This window comes from Mustela erminea, chromosome 13 (genome assembly GCF_009829155.1).
Source record: "Mustela erminea isolate mMusErm1 chromosome 13, mMusErm1.Pri, whole genome shotgun sequence".
Taxonomy (NCBI): Eukaryota; Metazoa; Chordata; class Mammalia; order Carnivora; family Mustelidae; genus Mustela; species Mustela erminea.
This window is the reverse complement of record NC_045626.1, coordinates 74,583,704-74,608,994: the sequence shown is the minus strand read 5'-3', so window position 1 is coordinate 74,608,994 and position 25,291 is coordinate 74,583,704. Positions and strand designations below refer to the sequence as shown.

The 25,291-nt window shown below is 53.5% G+C and overlaps 1 protein-coding gene and 2 long non-coding RNA genes across 5 annotated transcripts; 2 read left to right on the top strand and 1 right to left on the bottom strand.

The window, feature by feature from the left end:
- The first annotated feature begins 6,668 nt into the window (after positions 1 to 6,668).
- Positions 6,669 to 18,528, top strand: LOC116572173. Of its 2 annotated transcripts, XR_004278148.1 has the most exons (5): positions 6,669 to 6,763; positions 7,049 to 7,390; positions 9,424 to 9,609; positions 16,075 to 16,307; positions 16,885 to 18,528. It is a non-coding gene; the product is annotated as an uncharacterized LOC116572173 (long non-coding RNA). The 2 variants fall into 2 exon arrangements; XR_004278147.1 differs by having other exon boundaries at positions 6,669 to 7,390.
- Positions 12,579 to 25,129, bottom strand: MMAB (metabolism of cobalamin associated B). 2 transcript variants are annotated; one of them, XM_032310966.1, is made up of 9 exons: positions 24,951 to 25,128; positions 23,769 to 23,830; positions 20,371 to 20,464; positions 18,522 to 18,579; positions 16,449 to 16,521; positions 16,126 to 16,223; positions 15,750 to 15,814; positions 14,318 to 14,377; positions 12,579 to 12,929 (listed from the first exon to the last, which is right to left on the bottom strand). In XM_032310966.1, exons 1-9 carry the CDS (start codon positions 25,064 to 25,066, stop codon positions 12,830 to 12,832), a joined length of 726 nt encoding a protein of 241 aa, XP_032166857.1. In that variant the 5' UTR covers positions 25,067 to 25,128; the 3' UTR covers positions 12,579 to 12,829. The 2 variants fall into 2 exon arrangements, with proteins under 2 accessions (XP_032166857.1, XP_032166858.1); XM_032310967.1 differs by lacking the exons at positions 15,750 to 15,814; positions 16,449 to 16,521 and having other exon boundaries at positions 24,951 to 25,129.
- LOC116572174 lies at positions 12,926 to 13,905 on the top strand. The gene is made up of 3 exons (XR_004278149.1): positions 12,926 to 13,054; positions 13,176 to 13,272; positions 13,564 to 13,905. It is a non-coding gene; the product is annotated as an uncharacterized LOC116572174 (long non-coding RNA).
- Positions 25,130 to 25,291: the final 162 nt, after the last annotated feature.

Genomic DNA, 25,291 nt, shown 5'->3' with positions numbered 1-25,291 from the left:
CCACCTCACACTCACGGAGGCCCAGATGGGAGCCGGGGGTCCCTCCAGTCTTCAGAGTCAAGATAAAGTCACTTGCTGATTATAATCATGGGAACTAACATGTTTTATAAGCTCGTGCTTGTATCGTGACTGACTGGAGCCTGAGCCATCGGGGCTCTGAGCGCACTGGACAGCAGGTTTGGAGCCTCTAGAACAGAGTTTGCTTCCCAGCTCTGGTGCTCGCTGGCCAGGAGGCCGGAGACAATTCCCTGGCATCTCTGAGCTACACTTCCCTCTTCCATTCAATAGGGGTAGAAGCAGCCACCACGCAGTGTGGCCTGAAGAGCCCAGCCTGTGCCAGGCCCTTTGTGGACGGTCGATGATTTGTGGCTGGTGTCATTATCACCATTATTTTATTCTGGGGACCTAACTGATGTCCTCTCTGGAATTACCTTTGTTTTTCAGGCTCCTTGCAAGAAAGACACCCCGAGGGGCTTCTTCTGGGCTTTACCCTCAGCCCCGGGTTTTTTGCAAGAGCCCCCACCATGTCCTGAGCTTTCACCACGCGCTTCAACCCAGCCTCTCCCCCAGCCTGGGACCAGCAGCCGCATTCCCTACGCGGTTTTCCCTGCCTGTGACAGTTGCGTGGTCTCTGAGCCGTAAGGAGACTCAGAGACTTGGGGAGACCAGGATGGGATCTGTGTCATTTTTCAGACCCTCCACCAAGAGAGCCAGACAGAACACTCAGTGACGGCAGGAGAAAGCCCATGGAAGGTGTGACCCACCACTCTGACCCCAAAGAAGCCTCCAGAGGAAATCAAAACCTGAGCATCCCAACATCCCATGTCCACAAGTCACCAGGGAGATGCTGATTCAGCGGGTCTGGGGCGCCCAGGGTCCTACATTCCTGGCTACTTTGCGCGGTACTGCAGACCACACCTAGGAGTCCGCCAGGGCCCGGTGTTCAGGCAGGTGGGGTAAGACCCTGAACTTGGCATCAAAATCTAGTTCAGGTCAGCTGAGTGACTCTGGACAAGTTTCCAACTCCCTGAACCTTCTTTTCTCATCAGTAAAATCACCTCTAATACTAATAACCCTCCTGATGGCCTCACAGACAGCTGAGAGTGGGGTCACACAGACCTGGGCACCAAGCCCAGACTCTCACTGGCTGTGGGGCTCTGACCACCTCTCCCAGCCTAGCTGTCATCTGGAAAACAGGCATAAGTCACATCCTAAAATGTGTCTCCATGGTAATGGGACAAGCATTGCTTCCAGGGCAAAAGAGAGGTCCTCTGTATTTAGGGAGAAGAGGGTCGTAAAGGATGTGTTCATTTTTATCTGGAAAGAGGGTTTGCCCTTTGGAGACAGGAAGGGAGCCATTTGGGACGGAGGAAGCAGCCAGACCCAAGGTGAGGTGGTGAGCCGCGGGGGTCCCATCCCATCTGTCACTGAGGGCGGAACGGGGGCGTCCTACCACAACTAGTGCTTGTTCTCCAGACCTTCGCCACAAGCAAAGCACTGCACTTGGCCTTCTGCACAAGTTCTTCACAATCTCCACCTGGGACCCTGGGCACCGGAGTAGAAGCGGTCTGTTCTGCGGATGAGGATGCGGAGGTTCAGAGAGCTGGTTGCACTTGCATGAGACCACACAGCTAGAAAGCACCAGAGGTCAGATTCAGTTCTGGGTCCCTGTGACGACAGAGGGCCCCCTTCAACCTCCACTAGCTTCGCTGCTGCGGGGAACAGTCACAGGCATCCCCCGTGGTGGGGAGCACTAGTGTGGGAGAGCTGGGAAGGGCTGGAAGTCATTGGGTGCGAACCGAGACCAACGGGGCTGTAAGAGAGGGGTTGGTTCCCCAAGGCAGGCTAGGGGAGCCTGAAGTTGAAGGCGAAGAGAAACGGGGCAGCGTATGACAGTGATGCTTTGTCTTCTCGATACGTTGTCTGCTCTGGGCACCTGCACAAGACATCGGGCTCCATGACCCTCTCCCCAACCTGCTTGTGTCCTCCCAGGGACTCTGTGCGGGGAAGGGAGCGTCACCCTGTGTGGGGCACTGAGGGTCTGCCGTGCAGCCCAGGTGGTCTTGTCACCATCACAGATGATGCCCGATGGACCCAGCAGATGGCGGTGTCCCAGCCAGCCCAGGGAGCCAGATTGCTAGGGAGTTCGGGCTTGCCTCGGTTCATCCAAAAATAGGCACACAGGCTGTGCCAGGTGCTGGAAGCACAGCCAGGAGGAATGCAGATACCTCCCTGCCCCACTGCGCTCACTCTCAGGTTGGCCGAAGAGATGCCAGAGCACATACTGTGATCACTTCCCCTAGTGCCACACTGTCCAGATGCCTACTTCCCAGCTCGGCAAACTGAGATTTGTTGATGGCAAGACCCTTGTCCAAGGCCCTAGAGTCTGTCACTGGCAGAGCCAACATGCAAACCCTGGCTTGCTGCTCACTCCAAAGCCCTGACCAAAGTTTGAGCAGGCAGAAGAGGAGTGGGAGAGCCTTCTAGAAAGTGGGATCAAGATTGAGCAAAGCCCTAGGAGCTGTTCTGTCCCTTCTGCCACTGGTGCTCATCCCTGTCCCCTCTCCCCTTGAGGGGACTGCCAGGAACCCATCCTCATTCTTATCACTCCAGTCTTCAGGGAAAGGGCAGGTAAAGAGGAAAGACTGAGCAAGGCACTGATGTCATTCTGTCGTTTATTCATTCAGTAAATGTCGTCAGGCACCTGCTGTGTGCCAAGCCCTAACTAAGCCCTGCGGTCGACTTTGGGAGAGACAGACACTAACAGGAAACCCATAAGATCATTTCTGATGTGTTGAAAAAAAGAGAGACACACACCCACCCCCATATCCCATTGGGAAAAGTAAATCCCCAAAAGGGAATTGAGGCATGGCTATGAAGAGAAGAGGGACTGGATGTGGAGATCCCCAAACTTAGCAAATATCCACAAGATGGTTCCTGCCATTTTTAAGACTTTGAAAGCCTGCTCGGGTGCCCAGAGTGGTGGCAAGGATTCGGGTTCTGGAAGTAGATTAGACTTCATATCTGGTCCCAGCCACTTCCTTCCAGTGACCTGGGGCAAGTCCCCTAAACTTTGCAAGCCTGCAAAATGGGGGTGATAATTCTTCCCACATACGGTTGCTGTGAGGTCACACGAGGTCAGGCATGCCCCACACCTGGCATGTAATGAGTTCTCAGTTCAGTTTTCCAACCAAATACTCGATCACGTCCCATGTGTGGGATGTGGGGACACACGCATGCAAGGTGGGTCGCTAAGCCAGGTCCTTGAGGTTGGGGGCTTTTTTTGCTGACCCTCCAGCATATCCCATCACAGCTTTATTTTTTTAAGTTAGATTGTTGAGTTTAGAATTTTCTTCTTTTTTAGATTTTTTTTTTTTTTTCAGTAATCTCTACACCCAATGTGGGTTGTGAACTCACAACCTCGAGATCAAGAGGCAGGTGTTCTGGGGCACCTGGGTGGTTCAGTCAGTTAAGCATCTGCCTTTGGCTCCGGTCATGATCCCAGGGTTCTGGGATGGAGCCCTGCATCAGGCTCCTTGCTCAGCAGGGAGCCTGCTCCCCCGGCTTGTGCTCTCTCTCTTCTCTCTCTCTCTCTTTCTCTGACAAAAGAATAAAATCTTAAAAAAAAAAAAAAATAAAAGTCGCGTGCTCTACCAACTGAGCCAGCCAGGCACCCCACCATTGCAGCTTTAACATCATTCCTTCCTTCCTCCTTCTAGGTGCCTAACTACAGAACTGCCCCTGCTTCCTTGAACCACCCCCCAAAACACCCAGCACACGCCGAAGGAATCCTCCTCCTGAAACAACCCACGTTTCCCCAGGGTGTGTGTGCGTTCTTGCTGGGAAAAGACCATCTGACATTCAACTATGGGTGCACACTTCACAGCCTTCAGTGGGTTGGGGAGGGGCATTGTGAACCATAAACCCAGAAGTCTCCCCCTAAACAAACTCTTTGCCTCCACTGAATGCAACCCCACAGGGAGGGGAGCCGGACCTGGTGCCTGGCACAGCGGGAAGCAGCCCAAAGGGGAACCGAGAGAAGAAAAAGCCAAAGGGATGTGGCTTTTAGGATACCTGCCTGCTGACAGATTGTGGGGAGCGGTGGAGATGATTGCGGCAGAGGCTGGGGGATGGGAGGTGTCACACTATCTCTCACTGGTTTTAATCTTAACTTTAATGTGAAATGTAATTACAGATTCTGAATTATGGTGGCAAGCTCATGAGGGCTGACTCATCAATTAGCCAGATTTATACGCTCGGGGTTCTCAGAGATCTATGACCCTGATGTGTCACCTCAAAGCTCTGAGACATCTGTTCTGCCAGTTCACTCTCTTGGGGAACCGTGGGGTCGAGAGAGCCACTTTTAGGGCCGGCTTGGAGGGACAGGCAGCCTGGAGACCGTATGTGCCTCTGCAGTCCCCTGTGAGGGCCTTGGCCTGGGAATCCAGAAATGTCAAATACACATCTTTACTCCCACTACCTCCATCGAAACCATGCGAGACCTCATGAATGGATTACCAACACCTGCTGAGTCGGGACCCAGCCTCGAGCTCCTTCTTAACACAGCCTTCCAGGCAGCCCCTACCAGTCACCTGGCTTCGGCACTTCTTTCGCACCCCTGGGATCAGCCCTTGCTTGGTCTCAGCAGAAATATAATCAAAGAAAGGAAGCTGGGTTTTGATGCAGAAGGCCCGGGTTGAGTGCTGGTTTTGCCACTTGCTGACTGACACATTGGACTCATCGTGGTACCCACTGGTGTGCCAGTTTGTCCAGGTGAAGGCAGGGTGAAAATCCACAGTGAAAATCCATATAAGGTAATCAGTGGGAACGTCCTTTGTCTACTCTCAAACCCCACGCAAGTTAAAGATGGCAGCAACCAACAGAGGAGAAAGAAGGATGCCGACATTCCCAGCATCCTGTGAAAAGTGGGCGTGATCCCCCTCCACAGCCAATCCTCAGTGGGGCTGTGATCAGCTTTCTGCCCTTCTCTGTTGCCCTGGAACAGAAGCCAAGCATCAACGTTCAGACCGCACAGGAGCTGCACCCCAGGCAGCCAGCTGACTCCAACAGAACGGCCAGGGGTGTGTTCTCCAGGCTTCTACACTGGAGGGGCCCCATGGCTTTGGCTTCCAGAGGGCCACCTCCCCTGACTCCAAACATCCCAAGAGAGGGAGAGGATTTATGAGAGGCGTGGCAAGCAACTGTCAGTTTGTTCTCTCTTTTGCCCTCATGTTTATTACACAAGTAAGCCTCTGTCAAATCCAACCCAAATACATTGTTTAAAAAAAAAAAAAAAAGTGGGGAAATCCAGACAAACAAAAGTGAAAGTTAACACCACCGGTAATCCCATGATTTAGAGGTATTATTAACACACCAAACAGATCCTTGCATTACTTTTTTTCCTGTGGTGTATATCCACACACCTATTTCTTTTTCAGAAATTAGGTCATTCTATACTATACCATTGTATAATTTGGATTTGGTTGTTTTTGTTTTTTTCACGTAAGAGATGGTGAATGCTTTTCCATAGTAATATATAGACACTATCTATTTCAGTAGTTCTGTGTTTCTTTGATCCCCTTACTGTTCAGTATTTTCCTTATTTGACAATTAGCTCCATTTTGTTGGACCAGGCTTCCAGTTTTTCACTGTAATGAGCAGCTCTGAAAAAAAAAAAAAAATCCCACTTGGCTTCTCCAATGTATCTGCTTCCTTTGGTGAAATTCTCAGACACAGGATCATGGGGTCATAAGGACAAACTTTTCCAGGACTTCCATATCCCCCCAGCAAATTGCCCTCCTGAAAGGTCATACCTAGCTCTGATCCCCCCAGTAGTAGAGAGTCCCCGTTTCTTTCTCCTCGTGGAAGCCTGCAGGTAGAGAGCCACAGGCCCAGAACTCTCTCCAGCTGCCGGGTCCTATGGCCGGACCCCTGAGGGTTCTTCCTCTCCCGCTCCGCAACCTGAAGCTGGCCCAAGAAAGTCCATAGCCAGGAGGGGGCAGGGTGGCGGGCCACCGTGCCATGTGGCGCGGCCACCCGCAGACCCTGACCCCCTTCCTTTCCACCCACGCCCCCGACGCCTTTTCTCGAGGCGGACTGCCCACACCTTGTGACGGGACAGCAAGCTTTTGAGCTATCATCAACCTTATCTTCCTTTACAGCTCCTACGGAGTTAACAGATGTACGCACGTCTGAGGCAGTCATGCGGCAAGAGACTTTGGGGCCAATCCTTCCCATTTTGACAGTGTGTAGTCGAGGTGAAGCCATAAATTTTATAAACAAGAATAAATGACCCTTAGCAACATATGTCTGCTCGACCCTTCCAAGGTGATCGTAAATAAAGGCACCTGCTTGCCGGGGGAGGGACATGGGCGCTACAGATGGCCGGCAATGAAGGCGGAAGGCTCTGTGCCTTGGGAGCATCTGGTCGGGGACAGGTCACCCTGCCACCCCCAGGTCCTCAGCCAGCTGGATGCCTTTCTGCCATTTACTCAGTCATTCCTGCAGGCTGCCTTTGCCCCTATACCCCCTACCCCCGAACTGGTGCCTGCTGCTCACCCTTCCCCAGAGAGGTAGCTTGTAGCAGGGGTGGAAGGGGAGGGGACCCTCTTCTCCTCCCCTCCCCTACTTCACTGTCAATTGTGACCTCATCACCACTGTCCCAAAGCCAGCCCCGCAACGGGAATCTGAAAACTAGGATTCTCGTCCCAGCTCCACTGCTGCCTGCAGGGAGACCTCAGGCAGCATGAGTCACTGTGGAGAGGTAAGAGCGTGCTAGAGGTGGACAGATCCAACTTCAAGTCCAAGTATGGCTTCTTACTTGCACGCCACTGGCCGAAGTGCTTTCTCCCTGGGCCTCAGTTTCCGTGTCTGCATCTGCAACAAAGCTACAGATTCCTGCCTGAGGGGCGTTGGGGGGTGGGCGGGACGTGCTAAATGCACAAGCTGCTCTCATATCACACCGTAGAATATTTCTCGTGTTGCTCAAGAGCTCAGTAAACGTCAGCCGTTTATGAGGATGTCATCATAGCCATCATGTCCTCCCCAGCAGACCCTGTGGGATTCTGAGCAAGCGACCTCACCTCTCTGGGCCTCATTGTCCTTACCTGTAAAATGAGGAGACTACGTGCACAGGCCTCAGTGGGTCCCGAGAAATAGAAGACATCGAGGCCCACCTGAGCATACAGCTGAGAGTTGAGAAAAGGTTGGTTGTGGTGGTGAAGGGTGTAGAGCCCTGACTTCAAGCCTAGCCTCACTTCCTAGAGCCATGTGACCTTGAGAAAGCCATTTCTCCCAGCTGCGCTGGTTTTTCACTGGAATTTACAGATGACAGCGATGTTCATAGTACCACCTTCATGGCCGGGTGGAAGAATTAAATAAGCCATTGCAGGTAAGGTGTTTAGCAAGATGCCTGGACATAATGATTATTCAATTTGTGGTCATTTTTAATATTTACTTACTAAATTCTCTCTAGGCCTTAGTTTTCCCATCTGTAAAATGGGAATGGTGATCTCTGAGATCCCTCCCAGCTTTTACCGCTCTGTCTGAATACTGGAGCCAGGGCCTCTGGTCTGACTGGGACCGCCCCGCCGCCAGAGGCCGCGTGTGTCCCCTGGTCTCAGCAAGTCCAAACCAACGGAGGGGCACTACTTAGGGCTCTTTTGAGCTTCACCCCAGCCTGAGCTCCTTGAAAGTGCTTTAAAAAGGAGAAGACACAACTCAACGATAGCTACATTTTCTTTCTTGAGCAGCTCCCATGTGCCAAACCCATGGGCTTATTCCCTGAACCACTGGAAGCTGAATCATCAGCCCCAGTCGTAAAAGATAAAAGACAGGCTCAGCCTGGTCGAACAGTTTACTGGAGGCAGCTCAGCTGGGAAGCGGCAGGGCTGGAACCTGAATTCAAGTTGTAACAACAACTATGAAAACAGTTAACTTGGGGCATCTGGGGGGGCTCAGTCAGCTGAGCGTCTGACTCCTGATTTAGGCTCAGATCGGGATCTCAGGGTCGTGAGATCGAGCCCTTTGTTGGGCTCCGTACTCAGCATGAAGTCTGGTTCAGGATTCTCTGTCTCCCACCTGCTGGCCCCTCTCACTCGTGCTCTGCCTCTCTCAAATAAATCTTAAAAACAAAACAAACAAAAAAACCCAGGTAACTTGCTGGGGGTTATGCTAAATCCTTTTTTTCTTTTTCCTTAAGATTTTATTTATTTATTTGACAGAGATCACAAGTAGGCAGAGAGAGAGGGAGGAAGCAGGCTCTCCACCGAGCAGAGAGCCCGATGCAGGGCTCGATCCCAGGACGCTGGGATCATGACCTGAGCCAAAGGCAGAGGCTTTAACCCACTGAGCCACCCAGGTGCCCCCTAAATTCTTTTTTTAAAAAAAGATTATTTAGTTTAGAAAAAGAACGTGGGGGGTGGGTTGGGGCAGGGGCAGAGGGAGAGAAAATCTCAAGCAGCCTCCATGCTGAGCACGGAGGCTGACTCGGCACTTGATCTCACGACCTAGAGATCATGGCCTGAGCCGAAGCCAAGAGTTGGACACTGAACCGACAGAGCCACCCAGCACCCCTAAGTCATTTAAAGTACCACCTTATGAAGCTGTCTCGGTGGCCTCTGTCTATGGGGTATTCTCGTCCGTCCCATCTCACAGATGAAGAAGTGGGTCTGAGAAAGATGGAGTGAGCCCCCCAGAATCATGAAGTTAGGAAGTTTCACAGCTGGTCTTGAACCCAAGTCTGCCTAGGCTGATGTCCAGCTCCGTGTCTAACTGTTCACTGCCCTCCATGGTCTCAAGCACCAGAGACCTGGCCTCCCCAGCCTGCCCTGCGAGGCCGGAGGTCTGCGGACTCCAGGCGCAGGCAGTCTGAGAGTCAGATTGGCTCATCAAGAGTGGGCTGTGCTGGTTATTTTATTTTATTTTATTTTTTAAAGATTTTTATTTATTTATTTGACAGAGCATGAACAAGCAGGGGGGAATAGCAGGGAGAGGGAGAGGGAGAAGCAGACTCCCCACTGAGCAGAGAGCCTGATGCGGGACTTGATCCCTGGAGCCTGGGATCATAATCCAAGCTAAAGGCAGATGCTTAACCCACAGAGCCACCTGGGGGTCTCTGCACTGGTTATTTTATTTTATTTTATTTAAGATTTTATTTATTTGACAGAGATCACAAGTAGGCAGAGAGGCAGGCAGAGAGAGAGGAGGAAGCCGGCTCCCATCAGAGCAGAGAGCCTGATGCAGGCCTCAATCCCAGGACCCTGGGATCATGACCTGAACCCAAAGGCACAGGCTTTAACCCACTGAGCCACCCAGGCGCCCCTCCACTGGTTATTTTAAAGAAGCGATACATCCCTGGGACTTCTGTGGTCTGCCTCAAACTGTCCACGTCCTGTGAACACGTGTGTGCGTGTCTGTCCTCAGAGAGTGTGCATGTGGCCTCTGTTGGAAATGTCTGATTCTGTGGAGTGGGAGAGAACACAAGGAACATCCCCAAGGCCTCAGATGTCCTCAGCTTGCCTGTCCCCTGCCTCTGCTTGGGCTCAAGCATAGCCTTCCATGAGGGACTCCGGGAGAAGGAGGATAGCACGCCCAATCGGGCTTGCAAAGGTGAGTCCCCTCAGTAAGCAAGACCGGGATAGCTTGGGTCCAGTATTGCCAGGGAGACTCCCAAGCCTGGGCGAGGGAAGGGAGGGATTAGCCACAAATCCTTCCAGGTGCTGATTTATGTAGCATTCATGCAGAATTTATTATACAAGGAATTTTATTCAATTAAACTCGAAGTGCGTCTGGATTCTTAAAGGTTCAGTAGTGATAACTGGGACAGAGCGATCATAAAACTGGATGGGCTGTCGGAGGAAGGTGTCATGGGGGAGGAGGCGAGGGTGACATTGCAGCTGACGGGGTATTCAGAACCAGGACGTTTGTCATTGGGATGTGTTACAAGTTCAGGCTGAGAAAATTACTCGGTGAGAAACGCACATTAACAATAGCCAGGAGATATCAGTTAAGGGAAACTAGGTTGAGAAATGAGACAGGAGAATCTATTAGCATCTGACATTGTTCTTGGCAGCCCAGGTCGTGATTAAAACGGCTGTCAAGGGGTGCTGTTCGGGGGGCAGTTGCAAGGCCCCATCCTGGGCCGGCACCTTGGTGCTGACTTCTGGACTGACTCCCGGAGACAAGGAAGGGGCTTCCCTCGAGCCTCAGTCTTCTCCCCTGCAGAAAGTGCCCATTTCGGGGTCGCTGTGAAGTTTGAATGAGCATGCGGACTATGGGACCCCTGGATCGGGGCCTGGCCAGCGGTAAACCCCTCCCGGGTGCTGGTTAGTGTGTGGATTCTCTCACTATCCAACCACCACCAGGGGAACTAAATGTGTCCCCGCCCCGAGAGCCTGGCGGGGCAGGGGAAGGCAGGTGAGCCAGCATACCGGAGCGCCCATACCCCAGAAGTCAGGATAAATACAATTTTCACATGCTATTTTTTAAAATCTAAGTTATGCAAAAGACCTATGATCAACAAGGACTCACATATTTTTAATTTTAATTATTTTAAGATTTTATTTATTTATTTGAGAGAGAATGAGTGAGAGAGAGCATGAGAGAGGAGAAGGTCAGAGGGAGAAGCAGACTCCCCAAGGAGCTGGGAGCCCGATGCGGGACTGGATCCTGGAAGTCCGGGATCATGACCTGAGCCGAAGGCAGTCCCTCAACCAACCGAGCCACCCAGGCGCCCTTAATTTTTATATTTAAGTACTCTCTCTGCCCAACATGGGGCTCGAACTTACGACCCCACAATTGTCGTACACTTCTCCGACTGAGCCAGCCAGGCGCCCCGAGGCCTCATAATTTTAAGTAAAAGCAGCCCACTGTTTTCTTGCCAGAGCCTGCCTCAGGTGCGAGGGGGCTAGATCTTGGAAGCTTTCCCAGCCACGTGCAAACCTTCAGGCTGCAAGGGCTTTGTGCCTAGTCATGTAGTCGTGTGTGTTGATGGCGAAGTTTTACGTTCATGTTTCCCCGCCAGGCTCCAGATACGGGAGGCTATTTTGAGGAGTGCATGGAGGGGTGCGCAGGCTACCTTTTTCTTTGGGCTCCACAAGGCACCGCAGAGGAGCTAACGTTCCCCTCCAGTCCGTCCTCTGGGCCCGCGGAGCTGGCCTGCTGTTTTCCCCAGGCTGGCAACGTGGGAGGCCCCTCCCGAGCTGCCTAATGGGCCCTGCACCCAGGCCATGTCTGGGGGAATGTCTGTGGGCCAACACCAGGAGGAGGCTGAGACAGTGCCTGGGGACCTGGAGGGAGAAAGTCAGGCCTGTGATGGCCTGGCAAGGGCTGCTGGGGCCTGGGATCCAGCAATAGGCCGACTGTTTTGTTTCAAAAACTCCCTCGATGCTGTATTGACTCACAGAGCTTCTCTTGTCCTTTGCAGGGTGTCTGACCATGGCTAGGGGCATGAGGTTGTCGTTTCGGTAACTATGTCCTGCTCCTTCCAGCAGGATCTGAAGGGGCAGGCAGAACTGAGTGAGGAGAGTGGGTCCCTGTCCCTGCGAGCTCCTGCCACCCCAGCCTGAGCACCAAGCCCCTCCAGACATGCTGTTGCCTTCGAGGCATTCAGCTCTGCCCCCCAGTACTAAGCACCCGCGGTGTACCAGGCCTGTTGCTAGCCACTGGGGAGCCCTCGCCCTCACCCACGCTCGCTGGGGCCTCGGCCACGCCGTCTTGGCTAAAGAGGGTCAGCGTGTCCTGCTGGGAACCCAAGGACCGACCCAGCAGGAGGCACTGTCCCTGTTCCTTTGGCAAAACTAGCAGGCACATGGTGGTGGCAATGAGAGCCAAAGTCCACACGTGACTGATAGTCTCTGCAGTCGCGGAGCCGCTGGCCAGGAACCAGTGTGACCAGGCTCCCTGAGCCGGGCTGGTGGCTGGCACTGAGCTGGGGCTGCTCGGTGAGTGAGTGATTGCTGCCGGACCAGGCGGCTCGGCCCTGACAGGTTCGCAAGAGCCTGCCCTTCCGGAGTCATTTCCTGCCATTAGCAGTGTGCTGTCTTCATGTTCTCGGGGCCGCCTCCTTGCCCTGCATAAGTATCCCCTTCCCAAGGACACAGCTGGCACTGGCAGAGCTGTTTCGTGTGGGGGCAGGGGGTGTGGTTGCAGGGGTGACAAGAGAAATAAAGTACAGCCATGGCACGGATCTCAGAGGCTGAGACCAGCAGAGAAAGAAATCCTCCTCTGAGCAGTGCTGTTCCCTCTCACCAAGGTCTCTGCCCCTCGTCCCTCAGCGCTCCCCCACCAAGGAAGGCAGGATCTCCTCCAGGAGGGTGGTTGGTCTCTGGGCTTCCCTCCTGCTGTGCACACCCCTCATGGGTCTGACCTGTCCCCCCCACTCCCCTCCCCCCACATGGGCAGGGATGGTGGCTCAGAGGCTACCAAACTGCCAAATCCCCTCTGCCTTCCCCTTTAGAAATGTGACATTTACAGTCTGCGTGGCCAAGCTAAACCTCAAGTCCATTTCCAAGGGCCTCTGGTTCCATTCCAAATCCCCACGGCCCTGGGCGTGCAGCGGGCACACACACGCACATGGCTCCAGCTTGTCCCACTTTTATTTTTTTCTACGTGGCTCTTCCTTGCAGCAGTCACTTGACCTGACTTTCGGCAATACTCCATTCATTCACTCCCACGTTCTCTGTGACCCGGGAGAGGCCAGGGGAGCGGGCAGGAGGCTCATGCAGCCCTACCCCGGCCAGGATCTTCAGGAATCAGGACAGGAAGGACACACCCTTCGCCTGTGAGAGAGGTCTGCAGATCTCCCCACTTTGAGTTATTTCCACGTGCCTCAGGCTTGGTCCGACGGATCATTTTTCTTGTATATTTTTTCCTGATTCCCCTCTTTCATAGCTGCATATCTGGCTAACGTGAAGAGATAGTCGCTGAGTCTGGAGGGGCAGAGAAGTCAATGGGATGATTTGAAATGAGAGATCAATGCTAACCGGGTCCTTCCCATATTAGCCTTCAAGGAGGAAATATAAATCATGCCCTAGGAACACTGGGCAGGACAGGGGTACGCAGCCAACTCGGCCTTGATGGATGGCCCTCCAGGCCCCCTTCTGTGACTCGGGTGACAGGGCTGAGGCGTGTGCTGCTGGACGAGGCTGCTACTTCCACACCTGCAACCTCCATAGGGCTGATGCACCTGATGGCTGGTTTCTGCACCTGCCAGCAACTGGGACTGGGACACCCCAAACTGGAGAGGCCTAGCCTGCCCTTAGGATAGCCACAGTGAGTTCAGGAAGCCGCCTACCTCTCAGTGGTTCCCCCACTTTTCCTTGTTCCCATGTTGAGCACTGACCCCCACCCTCCTCCTCCTCTCCCGCCCCAATCCTACTCTGAGGCCAGCTCCGTGCCAGGTCCTGCTGGAACCTTCCCAGACCCACGCTCCCACTGGGATTGTGCCCCCCCGCCCCACCAATGCCTGACTGTCTCTCTGGGGGTGGGGGTTGGGACCAGATTCTACTCTGGGGGTCCCTCCTTCCTAGAGGGTAGTGACATACTTTTATCTCACGTGCTCAGTGCCGCTTTCCTTGCTGAGGGAATGAATGGGCTCGGCCCACACACTCTGGACTATAATGTTCGCCAAAGATCACTGCCATAATGAGGAATGGAAACTTCCTCATTCCCTTCAGGCCCACCCACCTCCCAGGAAGAATGGAGCTGCTCATAGCCCAGTGGGAAGAGTGACCACAGCAAGGGGTCAGACCCTGGCTGTGAAGTCACTTTCTGGACACCCAGGACAGCTCCCAGGGGCCCCTGGGTTGTCAGCCTGCCCCTGGGCCCCCAACTGCATGAGCCAAGGCTTTAACAGAATCTGGTGGAGCCTCCCCAGGGCCAGCCCAGCTCACCGAGTCCTGCGCGGGGGGGTCCTGGGCTCAGATGGCCCCGAGCCCACTTGGCTGTGCTGTCTCTTCTCAGTTCACATGGCCCCGGGGCCTTGCAGGGAGGGGCTGAGAGATCCCAGCCTGAGCTCCCTGGTCCCTCAAACCTGAAAGTGGGCCCCTTGCTACACACTGTCCCTTTGTTTTTATGTTTTGTGCTGCCAGTTTTTTAACAGCTTCTCCCAGTGAAATCGTCACCTCCCCAGGGACGGTGCCTGCCTTGTTCTCAGCAGCATCCCTGAGGCTGGCCCAGCACCCAGCACGTCGCAGACCCTCCGTGGGTATGAAAGGAATGAAGGAGCATGTGGGGCCCCTGGCCTTATTGTCACTTGCCACAGTGGGCCTAGTTTTTCAGAGGGAGGCCTGGGATGCCCCGAATTCCATCTGAGTACCTGTTTAAGAACTTGGCCACGTTAGCGTCCGTCTCACCCATCTGGACAAGGGGCACCACACTGGAAGGAAAGGAAACACCACGTCACGTGCACTCTGGGGTCCCGGGGCTGGGTCCCACACCAGCTGTTCCTTGCCGGTCCGGATGCAGACGTACCAGACAGTGGACTGCCATCTGCCCTTGCTAGGCCCCTCCTGCACGTCCCCTCTGCCGCAGAACCCTTGCGGGGAGGTGCTCCCCCCAACCTGAGGCTCTCCATCTGTGGCCCCTGCCCAAGTGGCTTTTCCATCCCTTAGGCACATCTCTACCTCCTTGTCCTGTGTACCGAGGACCCATCCTCTGTAGGGGGCCCATTGCTGGGCCTTTGGGTTTCTCCAATTTTTTGCTCTTATGAGCATTGCCGAGGTGGCTAGTTTTGTACAAATAATTGATTTGTTCTTTTGAGGCCGGAACTCTGTTACCTGGGAGCTCTGTTACCCGAGATCACTCTGGCCAACTGCTTGGCCCCAAGAACCTTCTGTGAGTAAGGAAAGTTTTATGATGGGAGGCTGTGGACAGAGCTCAGCTCAGGAGCAACTGGCTCACTGCCCTGGCCAGGATGTCACCTCTCTGAGCTCCAGTTCCCTGACTCCCATATGCTGGGGGCTGCGACCGCCTCTCTGCCAAGGTTATCACGTGGCATCAATGAAATAAGGAACAGGAAGTGCCCAGCACAGCCCTGCCGACTCCCCAAGTGGGGCTTTCCTTCCACTTCTCTGGAAAGCTGGCTGGCAGCTGCTCTCCGTGTCCATGGAGGCTTTGCTGTGAGCTCTTTTAAAGTTTCCCTGAAAAGGCTGTTGGGAGCTCTTGGGGGAACCCCCCCCACCTGACTCCATGTCAGAGGTGTTGGCACAGTGGCTGGTGGGTCTGTGGCGAGCTTCCCCCTTAGGCCCCCCAGAGCCACGGGGATTCCTCTGGGCCCTTTTCTACCCAGCAGCCGGCAGGGTCCCTTCATGTTACCCCACGGCCTAAAACCCATCATCCATGGCTCCTTGGGGCTCTCAGGACAGAGGCAGACCCCTCTGCACCGATGAGGCCCCGTGGCCTCTGGTCTCACCATGCCCTGCATGTTCTCGCCCTGGACCCTGACACTCAGCTTCCTTTGTGTCCATTCCACGCAGGGTCACCTCTGCCCCGATTATCCCCTCGCCCCGCACACTGCCCCTCCCCCCGCCCAAGCCTTCGACTACTGCCTCACAAGGCATCCCCGTGCCCATGGTACGTCCCTCACAGCCCTGCTCATGGTGTGACATCCCCTGAAAACAGACACCTGGTCTGGCTGGTGGCCACCTGGTATGGCAAAAATGGCAGACGAAGGTCTGTCCACTGCCGGCTGCAAGGCACGGAGCAAACCCCCCTGGGACCTGCCCCGTCCTCTCCCTCGGCCCCCTTACCGTCTCTCTGCTCGGCGGCACACAGCCCGGCAGAAGTGCAGCACAGAGCTGCTCTTGCCTCCCGACTGCAAGGAGAAAGTGGGTGTTGGCAGGGGTGGAGGAGGGGGGAAGCCGGTGTGGGGGGCAGGTGTGCCCACAGCAGCCAGATGGGCTGGCAGATACATAGGGCCTTGTACCCCAGTGGGCAGTGTTCTGCTTCCAGGGGCCCTGCAGGGGTGGAGGAGAGACCTGTGAGGGTCTGGAGGGGACTCGAGAGGCTGGCGGGCAGCTTCTGTTACCGGCAAAAATTAAAGAGAGGACTCAGTCAATGTCTGTGTGTCTCCAGGAACACGCCCGGCCGGCAGCCACCCCCTGGGTGAGACCCCGTAGTGCCTACCGGCAGGATGAAGGCTGTGAGTGGGGGCAGCCGGCTGGAGTACTTGTCGATCCACTGCTCCAGCTCCAGGACGCACCCTGCCTCGAATGTGGCGTGTCCTGAGGGGTGAAGCAGAAAGACACGGCCATAACATCCACGGCCTGCCAGACCAAGGAAACCACCCCTGCGTCCCTTCTGCCCAGGTGTTCTGCAAACCCCTCCCATGGGCTCGGGAGGTCCTTCCTTCTCGGGGTCTAGGGGCCAGGCTGCCAGGGGACCCAGGGGACACCCAGGACAGAGTCCCCCCCACACCACCTCAGGCCCTCCGAGCACAGAGACATTACTTAAGTGAGCCTCCCTGGCTGAGGAGTGCGGCGTGGCCAGAGCAGAGCCGACATCCTGCAGCAAGCACTGGATCTGGGGAAGCAACATAGGATGAGAATGAAGATCCACTTGCAGCAGGCCAAGCAGAGATGACGGGCTCTGCATGCAGAGGTGCTCCCCGGGCGGGCCTGGCGGGGACACTCCGATCCCTTAGCTAGCCGGCATTTGGAGGCTGATGAATTAACAAGGCTGGCCTGAACCCTATGCACGCCAACTCTGCTGAGCAGGGCCCTGGGTCCCTCGGGGATACCCAGGTCACACCAATGAGGAGTGACAAGCACCCAGTGACGGCCCAGTGACGAGTATCTTCTCAACCCATCTTCACCTCCCTCATGCCTAGGCCCCTCGAGGTTTTTCCCTTTTCTCTAAACTGACAGTTTTGGTTTTCCACTGTAGGACAGCTGGGCCAAGACACCAAACATGACAGTGCTTTCTAAACCACAAAGGACGAGCATCTGGGAGAACGTGGTCAGCCCCTGCATGACAACGAGCCACAGGCACCCGTGCCAAGGACACCTGCAACACCATCTTGGACCCCGTGCCTAGCCAGAGTCCACTCAAGCTGCATGGGGGGCTGTCGGGTGGGTGGAGGCCTGCGGCCTCTGTGAACACAGTCACAGTGACAGCTTGCCAGGAGCAGGACATGACAGAGGAGAGCAGAGGCCGCCCACCCAGCAGTGGACCGGAACCCTCCTTGGGCTGCCACCTGGGTGAGTTACTTGAGTGAGTCTGGTGTCTCTGGGGCTTCCAGGGGGAGGCACGGTAACGATATTACCCCAGGGCTTGGCCTCCTACAGCGTCTGCCCCTAGGACTGGAGGGAGCTGGCACTGGTTTGGGACTAGGACCCCAGCTCTAGTTGATTCCCAACCGGCATCCCCATGCAACATGGACAATGACCTCCAGCTCAAGTGCTTTTGTGAGGAGGGCAAGGCCCAGGCAGTGCTCCTGGGTAAAAAGTCACAGGCTGCACCCTCAGGGGGCCCTGGCCAGTGAGGAGACAGGTGGATCATACCACCTCACCACCTTGGTGGTGCCCGCGAGGGGCCAGGTGGGTAGCCCAGGCCCCAGAGGAAGTGATGTTGATGCTGTGATCCAGAGGACAAGGGCCTCAAGCACAGGTCAGCTCATCATGTCACTGGCCCACCTTCCCAGACTTTTCCCTCTGCAAATTCTGCTCAGAGATAAGCACATCTAGAAATGACCACAGGGGATATGGGGATATGACCATTTCTCCATTGTGAGGCTACAGACTATCCTCCAGTGCACAGAGGGGCCTTGTTCATAGAATGTTCCAGCAACTGAAGTCTCCCATCCTTCTGCAGCCCCCTCACTACCCTCCGTCTGTTCCCAGGAGCCTAAGTGGGCTCTGGCCTGGCCTGGAGGACTACAGTGGGCTTAGGGCTGACCCGCAAGGAGCAGTTTCTAGTCTCGGCTCACCCTGTAGACTGTAACCTTGTCTTGCATGTTCGGGGTGGGGGGTGTGTCCCTCCCACTGCCGAAGGCGTGTCTGGGGGCCAGGGCCTCTATGCTTCCTAAGTTGGACAACACAAATACTAACAGCCACAAAGTCCGAAGGTGGAGAGCTTACTGGCCTTCCTGGCTTTCTCCAGCCCAGAGGCTGCTGATGTCCAGGCCCGGAGCACTCTCTGGTGTGGGGGTGTCCCATGAACTGTGGGATGTTACCTGCGTCCCTGGTCTCTGCCGCCTGGATGACAGGAGCGCCCCCCCCTCCACTTGTAACCACCGAAAATAACAATAGATGTTGCTGAGTGTCCTCTGGGATGGGGCAGAATTGCCCTGGGTCAAGTCCACTGCACGTGACACTTGCCCCCGGGTACTAGCCTCACCACCTGCCTGGGAGGGAGGATGGTGTGTGTCCCTGTTTAGCAGGTGGAGAAACTAAGGCTCCCAGAGAAAGAGCGATTAGCCCCAGGTGGCAGAGAGAGGAAGAGATGGTCACATGGCAAGTGCGGTCACGGCCGCCTGGCCGCACGGATAATAGTCCAGTGTGGGGTGAGACGGTATTACTTACTTTCTGAAGCTCTTCAGCAAATGGGTGGCCTTTCTCAGTGATGAATTCCAAAGCAAACCTATGAGGAAAAAGAAAAGAATCTGCCTCTAACAGAACGTGCCTGGGCCCTGCCTTACATGAGGCAGCCAGTTTGCTGGGATGGGTCACCCAGCTAATACTGCTCAAACACATGGGGTAATTTTCTTGCTGACAAGAAGAATGTCAGAACCTTTCACTGGGTTAGCAGGTGTGTGTTGCTCAAAATGCCTTTCTCATACCCATTACTCAACCAGTCAATGCTTCCATTTTCCATGCCAGCTCTGGCCCAGTCCAGGCAGGTCTGTATGAGTGCATGGGACACAGGCTCTGTTCAGCAGGACAGGGAGATGACTGCATGTGAACTGAGGTCAGCGCTCTGGAGGAAAGGGCCGGAGTCCTGTGAACCTGGCCTTGGCTGGGGTTCAGGGAGGGCTTCCTAGAGGAAGCAGTGCTAGAGGTGGGACTCTGAAGGCTGAGTAGGAGTTCCCTGGGAAGGCAGGTGGGACAGGGAAAACCAAGCACCCAGGACCCCAGCTCCTGTTTCCCTCCAAACTCTGCACCCTCTCTCTGCACCAGGCAGAATCCCGGCAGGGAAAAGTCAGTGGTGTCTTTGCAGGATTCCTGGAGGAAAGGCTGGCAAAGGGACTATGAATAGAGTATGGGAACAGTTCTGGAAACTGACACTGGATGGCAAAGATGAGGAAAAACAGGGGCATGAAGGGGTAAGGGAGGGTCAAAGGTGTCACCACCCCAGGAGAGCTGGAACCCCAATGTGCAGCTGGCTGGGCGAGAGTCACTGGGGAGCAGGAGCAGAAATGCTCCCACACCTGCCTCCACTAATGTCCCATCTGCTGGTGCCTCCCGTTGGCTGGACCCACCCAGAAGCTGAAGAATGAGGGGACTGGGGCTGACAGTGTTACCACATGATGCAGGCCATATCCTGGGCACACCAGCGAAGACAAGAGTGAACGGCCTCCAAAGGGCCAATGAAGAACCCCCAGGGCGCCTCGGTAGCCCATCTCACAATGAGAACTAAATAGACAAATGTGTCATTTGTCATCTGGTGTGGGACAGCTCTGTAGGCTGGACACCATCTGCCCTGGGCACAGCACTAGCCTCCTGGCACAAAGCAGGGGCTAATGTCCCTGCGACACAGGCCAGGCGTTGGCCCCTCCTTGGAGCTTTGCGGCATCAGGCCCCCACTGCCTGCAGACGTCCCTCTAGTGTCTGTCTGCTTCCCAGCCCCAGAGCTGGGCTCTGGGAGCATGGGCTCCATGGAGCACGGGGGCTGAGGCACTCTGCTGGGCATGCCTGGCACATGGAGATGCTCGTTCACATGCTGCAGAGCCACTGCTGAGGCATCCCCGGTCTTCTGCCCGCATGGACTGGGGGCTGATGGTTTGCTGAGTTGCTTGACTCAAACCGCCGATGCGCACCTCACCATCCTACCCCTCGGCCCACATCATCTGGTGTCTGCCTCTCCCTGCCGCCCTCGCACACAGACCAAAGCATCTGCCTTCTCTGCTCTGCTGGCCAACCGCCTGCATCTGCCGTATCTGCCCTGAGCACCTCACCTCGTACTCGCCTGAAGAGTGGGGGAGCTGGGGGTGGGGTGAGGCGAGACAGCTTCAGACAGGGGCAGGCAGGGCAGAGGGAAAGGAGCCCAGGAGCCTCAGGGACCAGAACACAGGCCCTGCGCCACCAGGCCGAGGCGGGTTCCTTGAGGGCTGGCAGCCTGACAGACCAGCCAGCACTCTTGGGAGCTTCACGTGAATTAGGCAGACTGACGCCAGTTCAAAATCAACCTCAAGGTCAATCCCGTTGGCCTTACCCAATAGCTGAACTTAATTCATCCGTCGTTCCCACGGCTTCAAACACTTGGTCATCTTTCGATCTCCTTTCTCCAGTGAAGGTGCTAGAAAACCCTGTGAAAAAATGTTTAGCCACTCAAGTCAAGATTTTAAAAATTTTCTTGAGGGGCACCTGGGTGGCTCAGTGGGTTAAGCCGCTGCCTTCGGCTCAGGTCATGATCTCAGGGTCCTGGGATCGAGCCCCGCGTCGGGCTCTCTGCTCAGCAGGGAGCCTGCTTCCCTCTCTCTCTCTGCCTGCCTCTCCATCTACTTGTGATTTCTCTCTGTAAAATAAATAAATCTTTAAAAAAAAAAAATTTTTCTTGATATGCTCCTTTTAAAGAAATTTTCCAGTAAGTAGATAAAATCTTTTTTTAAAAAAGAGGGGGGGCGCCTGGGTGGCTCAGTGGTTTAAGCCTCTGCCTTCAGCTCAGGTCATGATCTCAGGGTCCTGGGATCGAGCCCCGCATCAGGCTCTCTGCTCAGTATGGAGCCTGCTTCCCCCTCTCTCTCTGCCCGCCTCGCTGCCTATTTGTGATCTCTCTCTCTGTCAAATAAATAAATAAAATCTTTAAAAAAAATTTTTCCACCTGAAGTATAACATATACGCTGAAAAGTGCTCAAACCGTAAGAGTACAAGCTGGGGATATCTGGGGGCACAGTCAGTTAAGGTTAAGTCTGCCTTTGGTTAAGGTCATGATCCCGGGGTTCTGGCATTGAGCCCTGTGTTGAGCTTCCCGCTCAGCATGGAGTCTGCTTGAAATTCTCTCTCTCCCTCTGACCCTCCCCCGGCTCTTTCTTTCTCTCAAATACATAAAATCTTAAAAAGAATGAAGTGTACGTGTTGAAGAATCGCCACTGCCTGAATATACCTGTGATCAGCAACCACATGGAGAACTAGAATAGGATCAGATCCCTGAAGCCCCCATGGACCCCGTTTCTATTGCTACTCCTAAGGGTAAACCCTACCCTCACTTCTTTCCTGATACACTTTTAAGCCCCCTAAATCATGGACAAACCATCCTGCTAAAGAAATGAGACACAGAAGGACATATTATGTATACATCATAATTATATTTCATATAAAATCGAAATCCTCTGTATCTCTGCCTATGTCACAATTTGCCCCTGTTCTCCCCTAACCACAGAGAAAGAGCATACTTGCTCCCTGAAGTCAGGAGCAGGCCTGGCGCTCACAGGCAGGCTGTGGTGTTCTCTTGCTGGAACTCGGACGAGTTCAATGAACACCATCTTACCGAGGTCCAAACGAGAGCCTCCCTAATCATGTCTGAGCCCAGAACACTGCCCAAACTGTAACCATGACCAAACATCCCCATTTTCTGGTCAAGGCGAGGGACTGCTGTTTCTCTTTCTATTATAGCTGTAGCTTCTCTTTGTCTCTCCTACCTTCTAGCTCAGAGTGATTTAAGAAACCCAACTATAAAATTAGCCTTGCTCCCTACAGCATCCAATCCAGAGCGAAAGCCCCACTTCCTGGAACTCTCCCCCAATCACCTACCCTAAGCCCGGTCCTACAATGAGGTCTTTCCAGTATCTTCTCACTGAGCCCACAGTGTGCTATGCAAGGAGCTAAATGACCCAGCTTGACTGGACCACATTGTCCTTCAGGGTCTCTGCTGGAGGGCATCAACACTACCTTCTGCTTGTTGTCTCTGGGCACATTTTCTTTCCCTTGTTTTTTAAATTGTGATAACATATACGTAAAACAAAACTTACTGTTTTAACCATTTCTAAGAGTACAGTTCAGTGGCATTGTCTCCTGTACATGTTCACACTTTTACTACATAAGTATAGACCCACCAAAATACACATACACTAGTAATCTGCACAGTTTTAAACTTTAGAAAACGTGTCAGACTGACATGTTCTTCCACATCTCACGTTTTTTCTGTATGTTACATTCCCGTATTGTTTATTTTTTTCCCAAAGATTTTATTTGTTTATTTATTTATTTATTTTTAAGATTTTTATTTATTTATCTGACAGATCACAAGTAGGCAGAGAGGCAGAGAGAGAGAGAGGAGGAAGCAGGCTCCCTGCTGAGCAGAGAGCCCGATGTGGGGCTTGATCCCAGGACCCTGAGATCATGACCTGAGCCGAAGGCAGAGGCTTTAACTAGCCACCCAGGTGCCCCCAAAGATTTTATTTATTTATTTGACAGAGATCCCAAGTAGACAGAGAGAGGCAGGGAGAGACAGAGGGAAGCAGGCTCCCTGCTGAGCAGAGAGCCCGATGTGGGACTCAATCCCAGGACCCTGAGATCATGACCTGAGCCGAAGGCAGAGGCTTTAACTCACTGAGCCACCCAGGTGCCACTGTTTATTTTATTTTTTTAAAAAAGATTTTATTTATTTGTCACAGAGAGAGGGGAGCAGCAGGCTGCCCGATGAACAGGGAGCCCGATTCGGAACTCGATCCCAGGACTCTGGGATCATGACCTGAGCTGAAGGCAGACGCTTAACCAACTGAGCCACCCAAGCGTCCTGCTCTGGTATTGTTTAAATAATCAAAGTAATATCCGCTCATTACAAACAATAACAGGATAGAAGTATGTACCATAAACGATGAAAACCCTTCTGTTCGTTCCCTCTCAAAACTCAATCCCTCTCCCAAGTGTAAGCTTTCAGACTATTCTATGCCTATCTGAACACATACATACATACACACACAACACAGTTTTATCCAAGTGGATTTCAATTACTTGGATTGTTCTGCAACTGGCTTTTATCACTTATATATCTTAGGCATTATCTTAGGCATGTAGGGCGCTTGGGTGGCTCTGTCAGTTAAGCACCTGGCTCAGGTCATGATCCCAGGGTTGTACAACTGAGCCCAGCACTGGGCTTTGTGCTCAGGGCAGAGAGTCTGCTTCAGATTCTCTCTCCATCTCCCTCTACCCCTCCCTCCCACTCGTGCATGTGTTCTCTCTCTCTCTCTCTCAAATAAATCTTTAAAATATATATATATTTTATATATGTATATAATATATATATATTTTATATAGATCTTAGGCATCCTTCATTTCACAGAACATTAATATTTATTGAGATCCATTACATAATTTTTAAGGACTGGGAACAATTAGGCAAAACTTTTTTTTTAAGATTTTATTTATTTGACAGAGAGAGACACAGCGAGAGAGGGAACTGAAGCAGGGGGAGTGGGAGAGGGAGAAGCAGGCTTCCTTTTGAGCAGGGAGCCTATTACAGGGCTCAATCCCAGGACCCTGGGACCACGACCTGAGCTGAAGGCAGACGCTTAATGACTGAGCTATCCAGGCGCCCCAACAAAACTTTAAGATGAAGCTGGCTTTTTTTTTTTTTTTTTTTTTTTTGGTGCATGTTTCACTTGCCCCTACCTTTGTCTCCTGTTTTGGTGTATATCTTGGGGATCTTGGGTGTCTTCAAGGAAGACTGAGGCCTGAGGAGAAATAGACATCAAGACAGTGGAATGAGTGGGAATGGCTTACCCAGTGTGACACCACCCTCAGCGGGTCTCATCTTGCTGCTTGTAGCCTCAAAGGCAGCATTTAACCCTCCTTTGCTGACACCATTCCCCTCTTTCTTCCTAGTTCTACTCTTTGTGGGTGGGTTCTATGTCTTGCCCATATCCATAACTGCAGAGTAGCTCATGCTCAATAAATATTCACGGAGTTTACTGATCACTTTCCATAGTCTCTCCATTGTGTTGGATTCCTGGCATTATCTCCTGGAATCATCCGTGGAATCTTTCCACAGCCCCAAAGGTAGGAGCTACCTACACCCTTCATTTCACGTGGAGAAAACTCAGAAAACTGAAGGCCTTGCCTTCCCAGGTCACCCAGGAACACATAAGGCTGGGATTCATGCCCAAGACTACCTTACTTACCCCGAACTCTTACTTCCACCCATCCAAACTCTTTTCTATTCCGCAAGTGCTGGCTTCTCAGAGAAAGCCATCTGGGCCACTAACATTCTGTGAAGTTTCAGGTACACTCAAAAATAAGTAATTGCTAAAACAGAGTCAAATTCTGGCATTTTCAAATTGCCACATAAAGCCTTTAATACAGGCTTCAACACTGAAACTTGGAATGTTGTTCAAAACATTCCGTTACTGGATCTATGAACTATATCGATCCATTATTAATGCATGGTACGCTTCAGGTTCTGAGGTCCAGCGACGAGCTGCAAATTTAAAGGTCTATGATGACAGCCATCTTCAGAGCGAGTCGGTGTATCTCTGTGTCTTAAAGGAGAAACCGCCGCGGACATAGGTCAAAATCTGAACTGAGGCCCCACGTGACTGCAAGGCCTGGCACGATGGCCCTCCTGGCCCCCCTGTGGGATAGGCCCTGCCTGGACGCCTGAGAGCTGGGCTGCCTTCGGACCTGTGCAAAGAAATCTCGGTCTCTGGCTTCTACGGTGCCCGCGTGGCCACGTGACCGCTTAGGCCTAAGAGAGGACGTCACCGGCTGCGGCGGTGATCTCATAGCGGTGTGACGTCACCACAGACACCACCATTCACAGCAGGTAGCCGAGCTGCCAGCCCAGCAGGCACTCACCCGTCCCCGTCTTTCATGCCCTGGGGGCGGTGGCTCTGGAAACGGGGACATAGTAGTCTACCGGCGCCGACACCCCCGAGCAGGCCCAGGCGGCCCCCTAAGCCCCACACAGCCATGCGCCAGGCAGCTCGTCAGGGGCTGACCCCGCCAGGCTCCCGTCCAGGTCTGGGGTGACTCCACCTACCTCGGGCCGCACCACCGTCAGCCGCCATTTTCCATTGGTCCGCGGCTGTCGACTCAGGGTGGGACACTCCCAGGGGCTTGTTTTCCATTGGTTTACTGAAGGGGCGGGGAACGCCATGACGGAGCGTGGTCGCCACACCTATTGGCCAATGTTCTAG

Excerpts from the sequence above, each read along its gene's own strand:
- MMAB (XM_032310966.1), bottom strand. The coding sequence starts at position 25,066 with ATGGCTGTGTGGGGCTTAGGGGGCCGCCTGGGCCTGCTCGGGGGTGTC. Across the intron at positions 18,580-20,370 it reads GAATTAAGTTCAGCTATTGG|GTTTGCTTTGGAATTCATCA; the intron begins GTAAGGCCAACG and ends TTTTCCTCATAG. Across the intron at positions 16,522-18,521 it reads TTGCTGAAGAGCTTCAGAAA|ATCCAGTGCTTGCTGCAGGA; the intron begins GTAAGTAATACC and ends TTGCTTCCCCAG.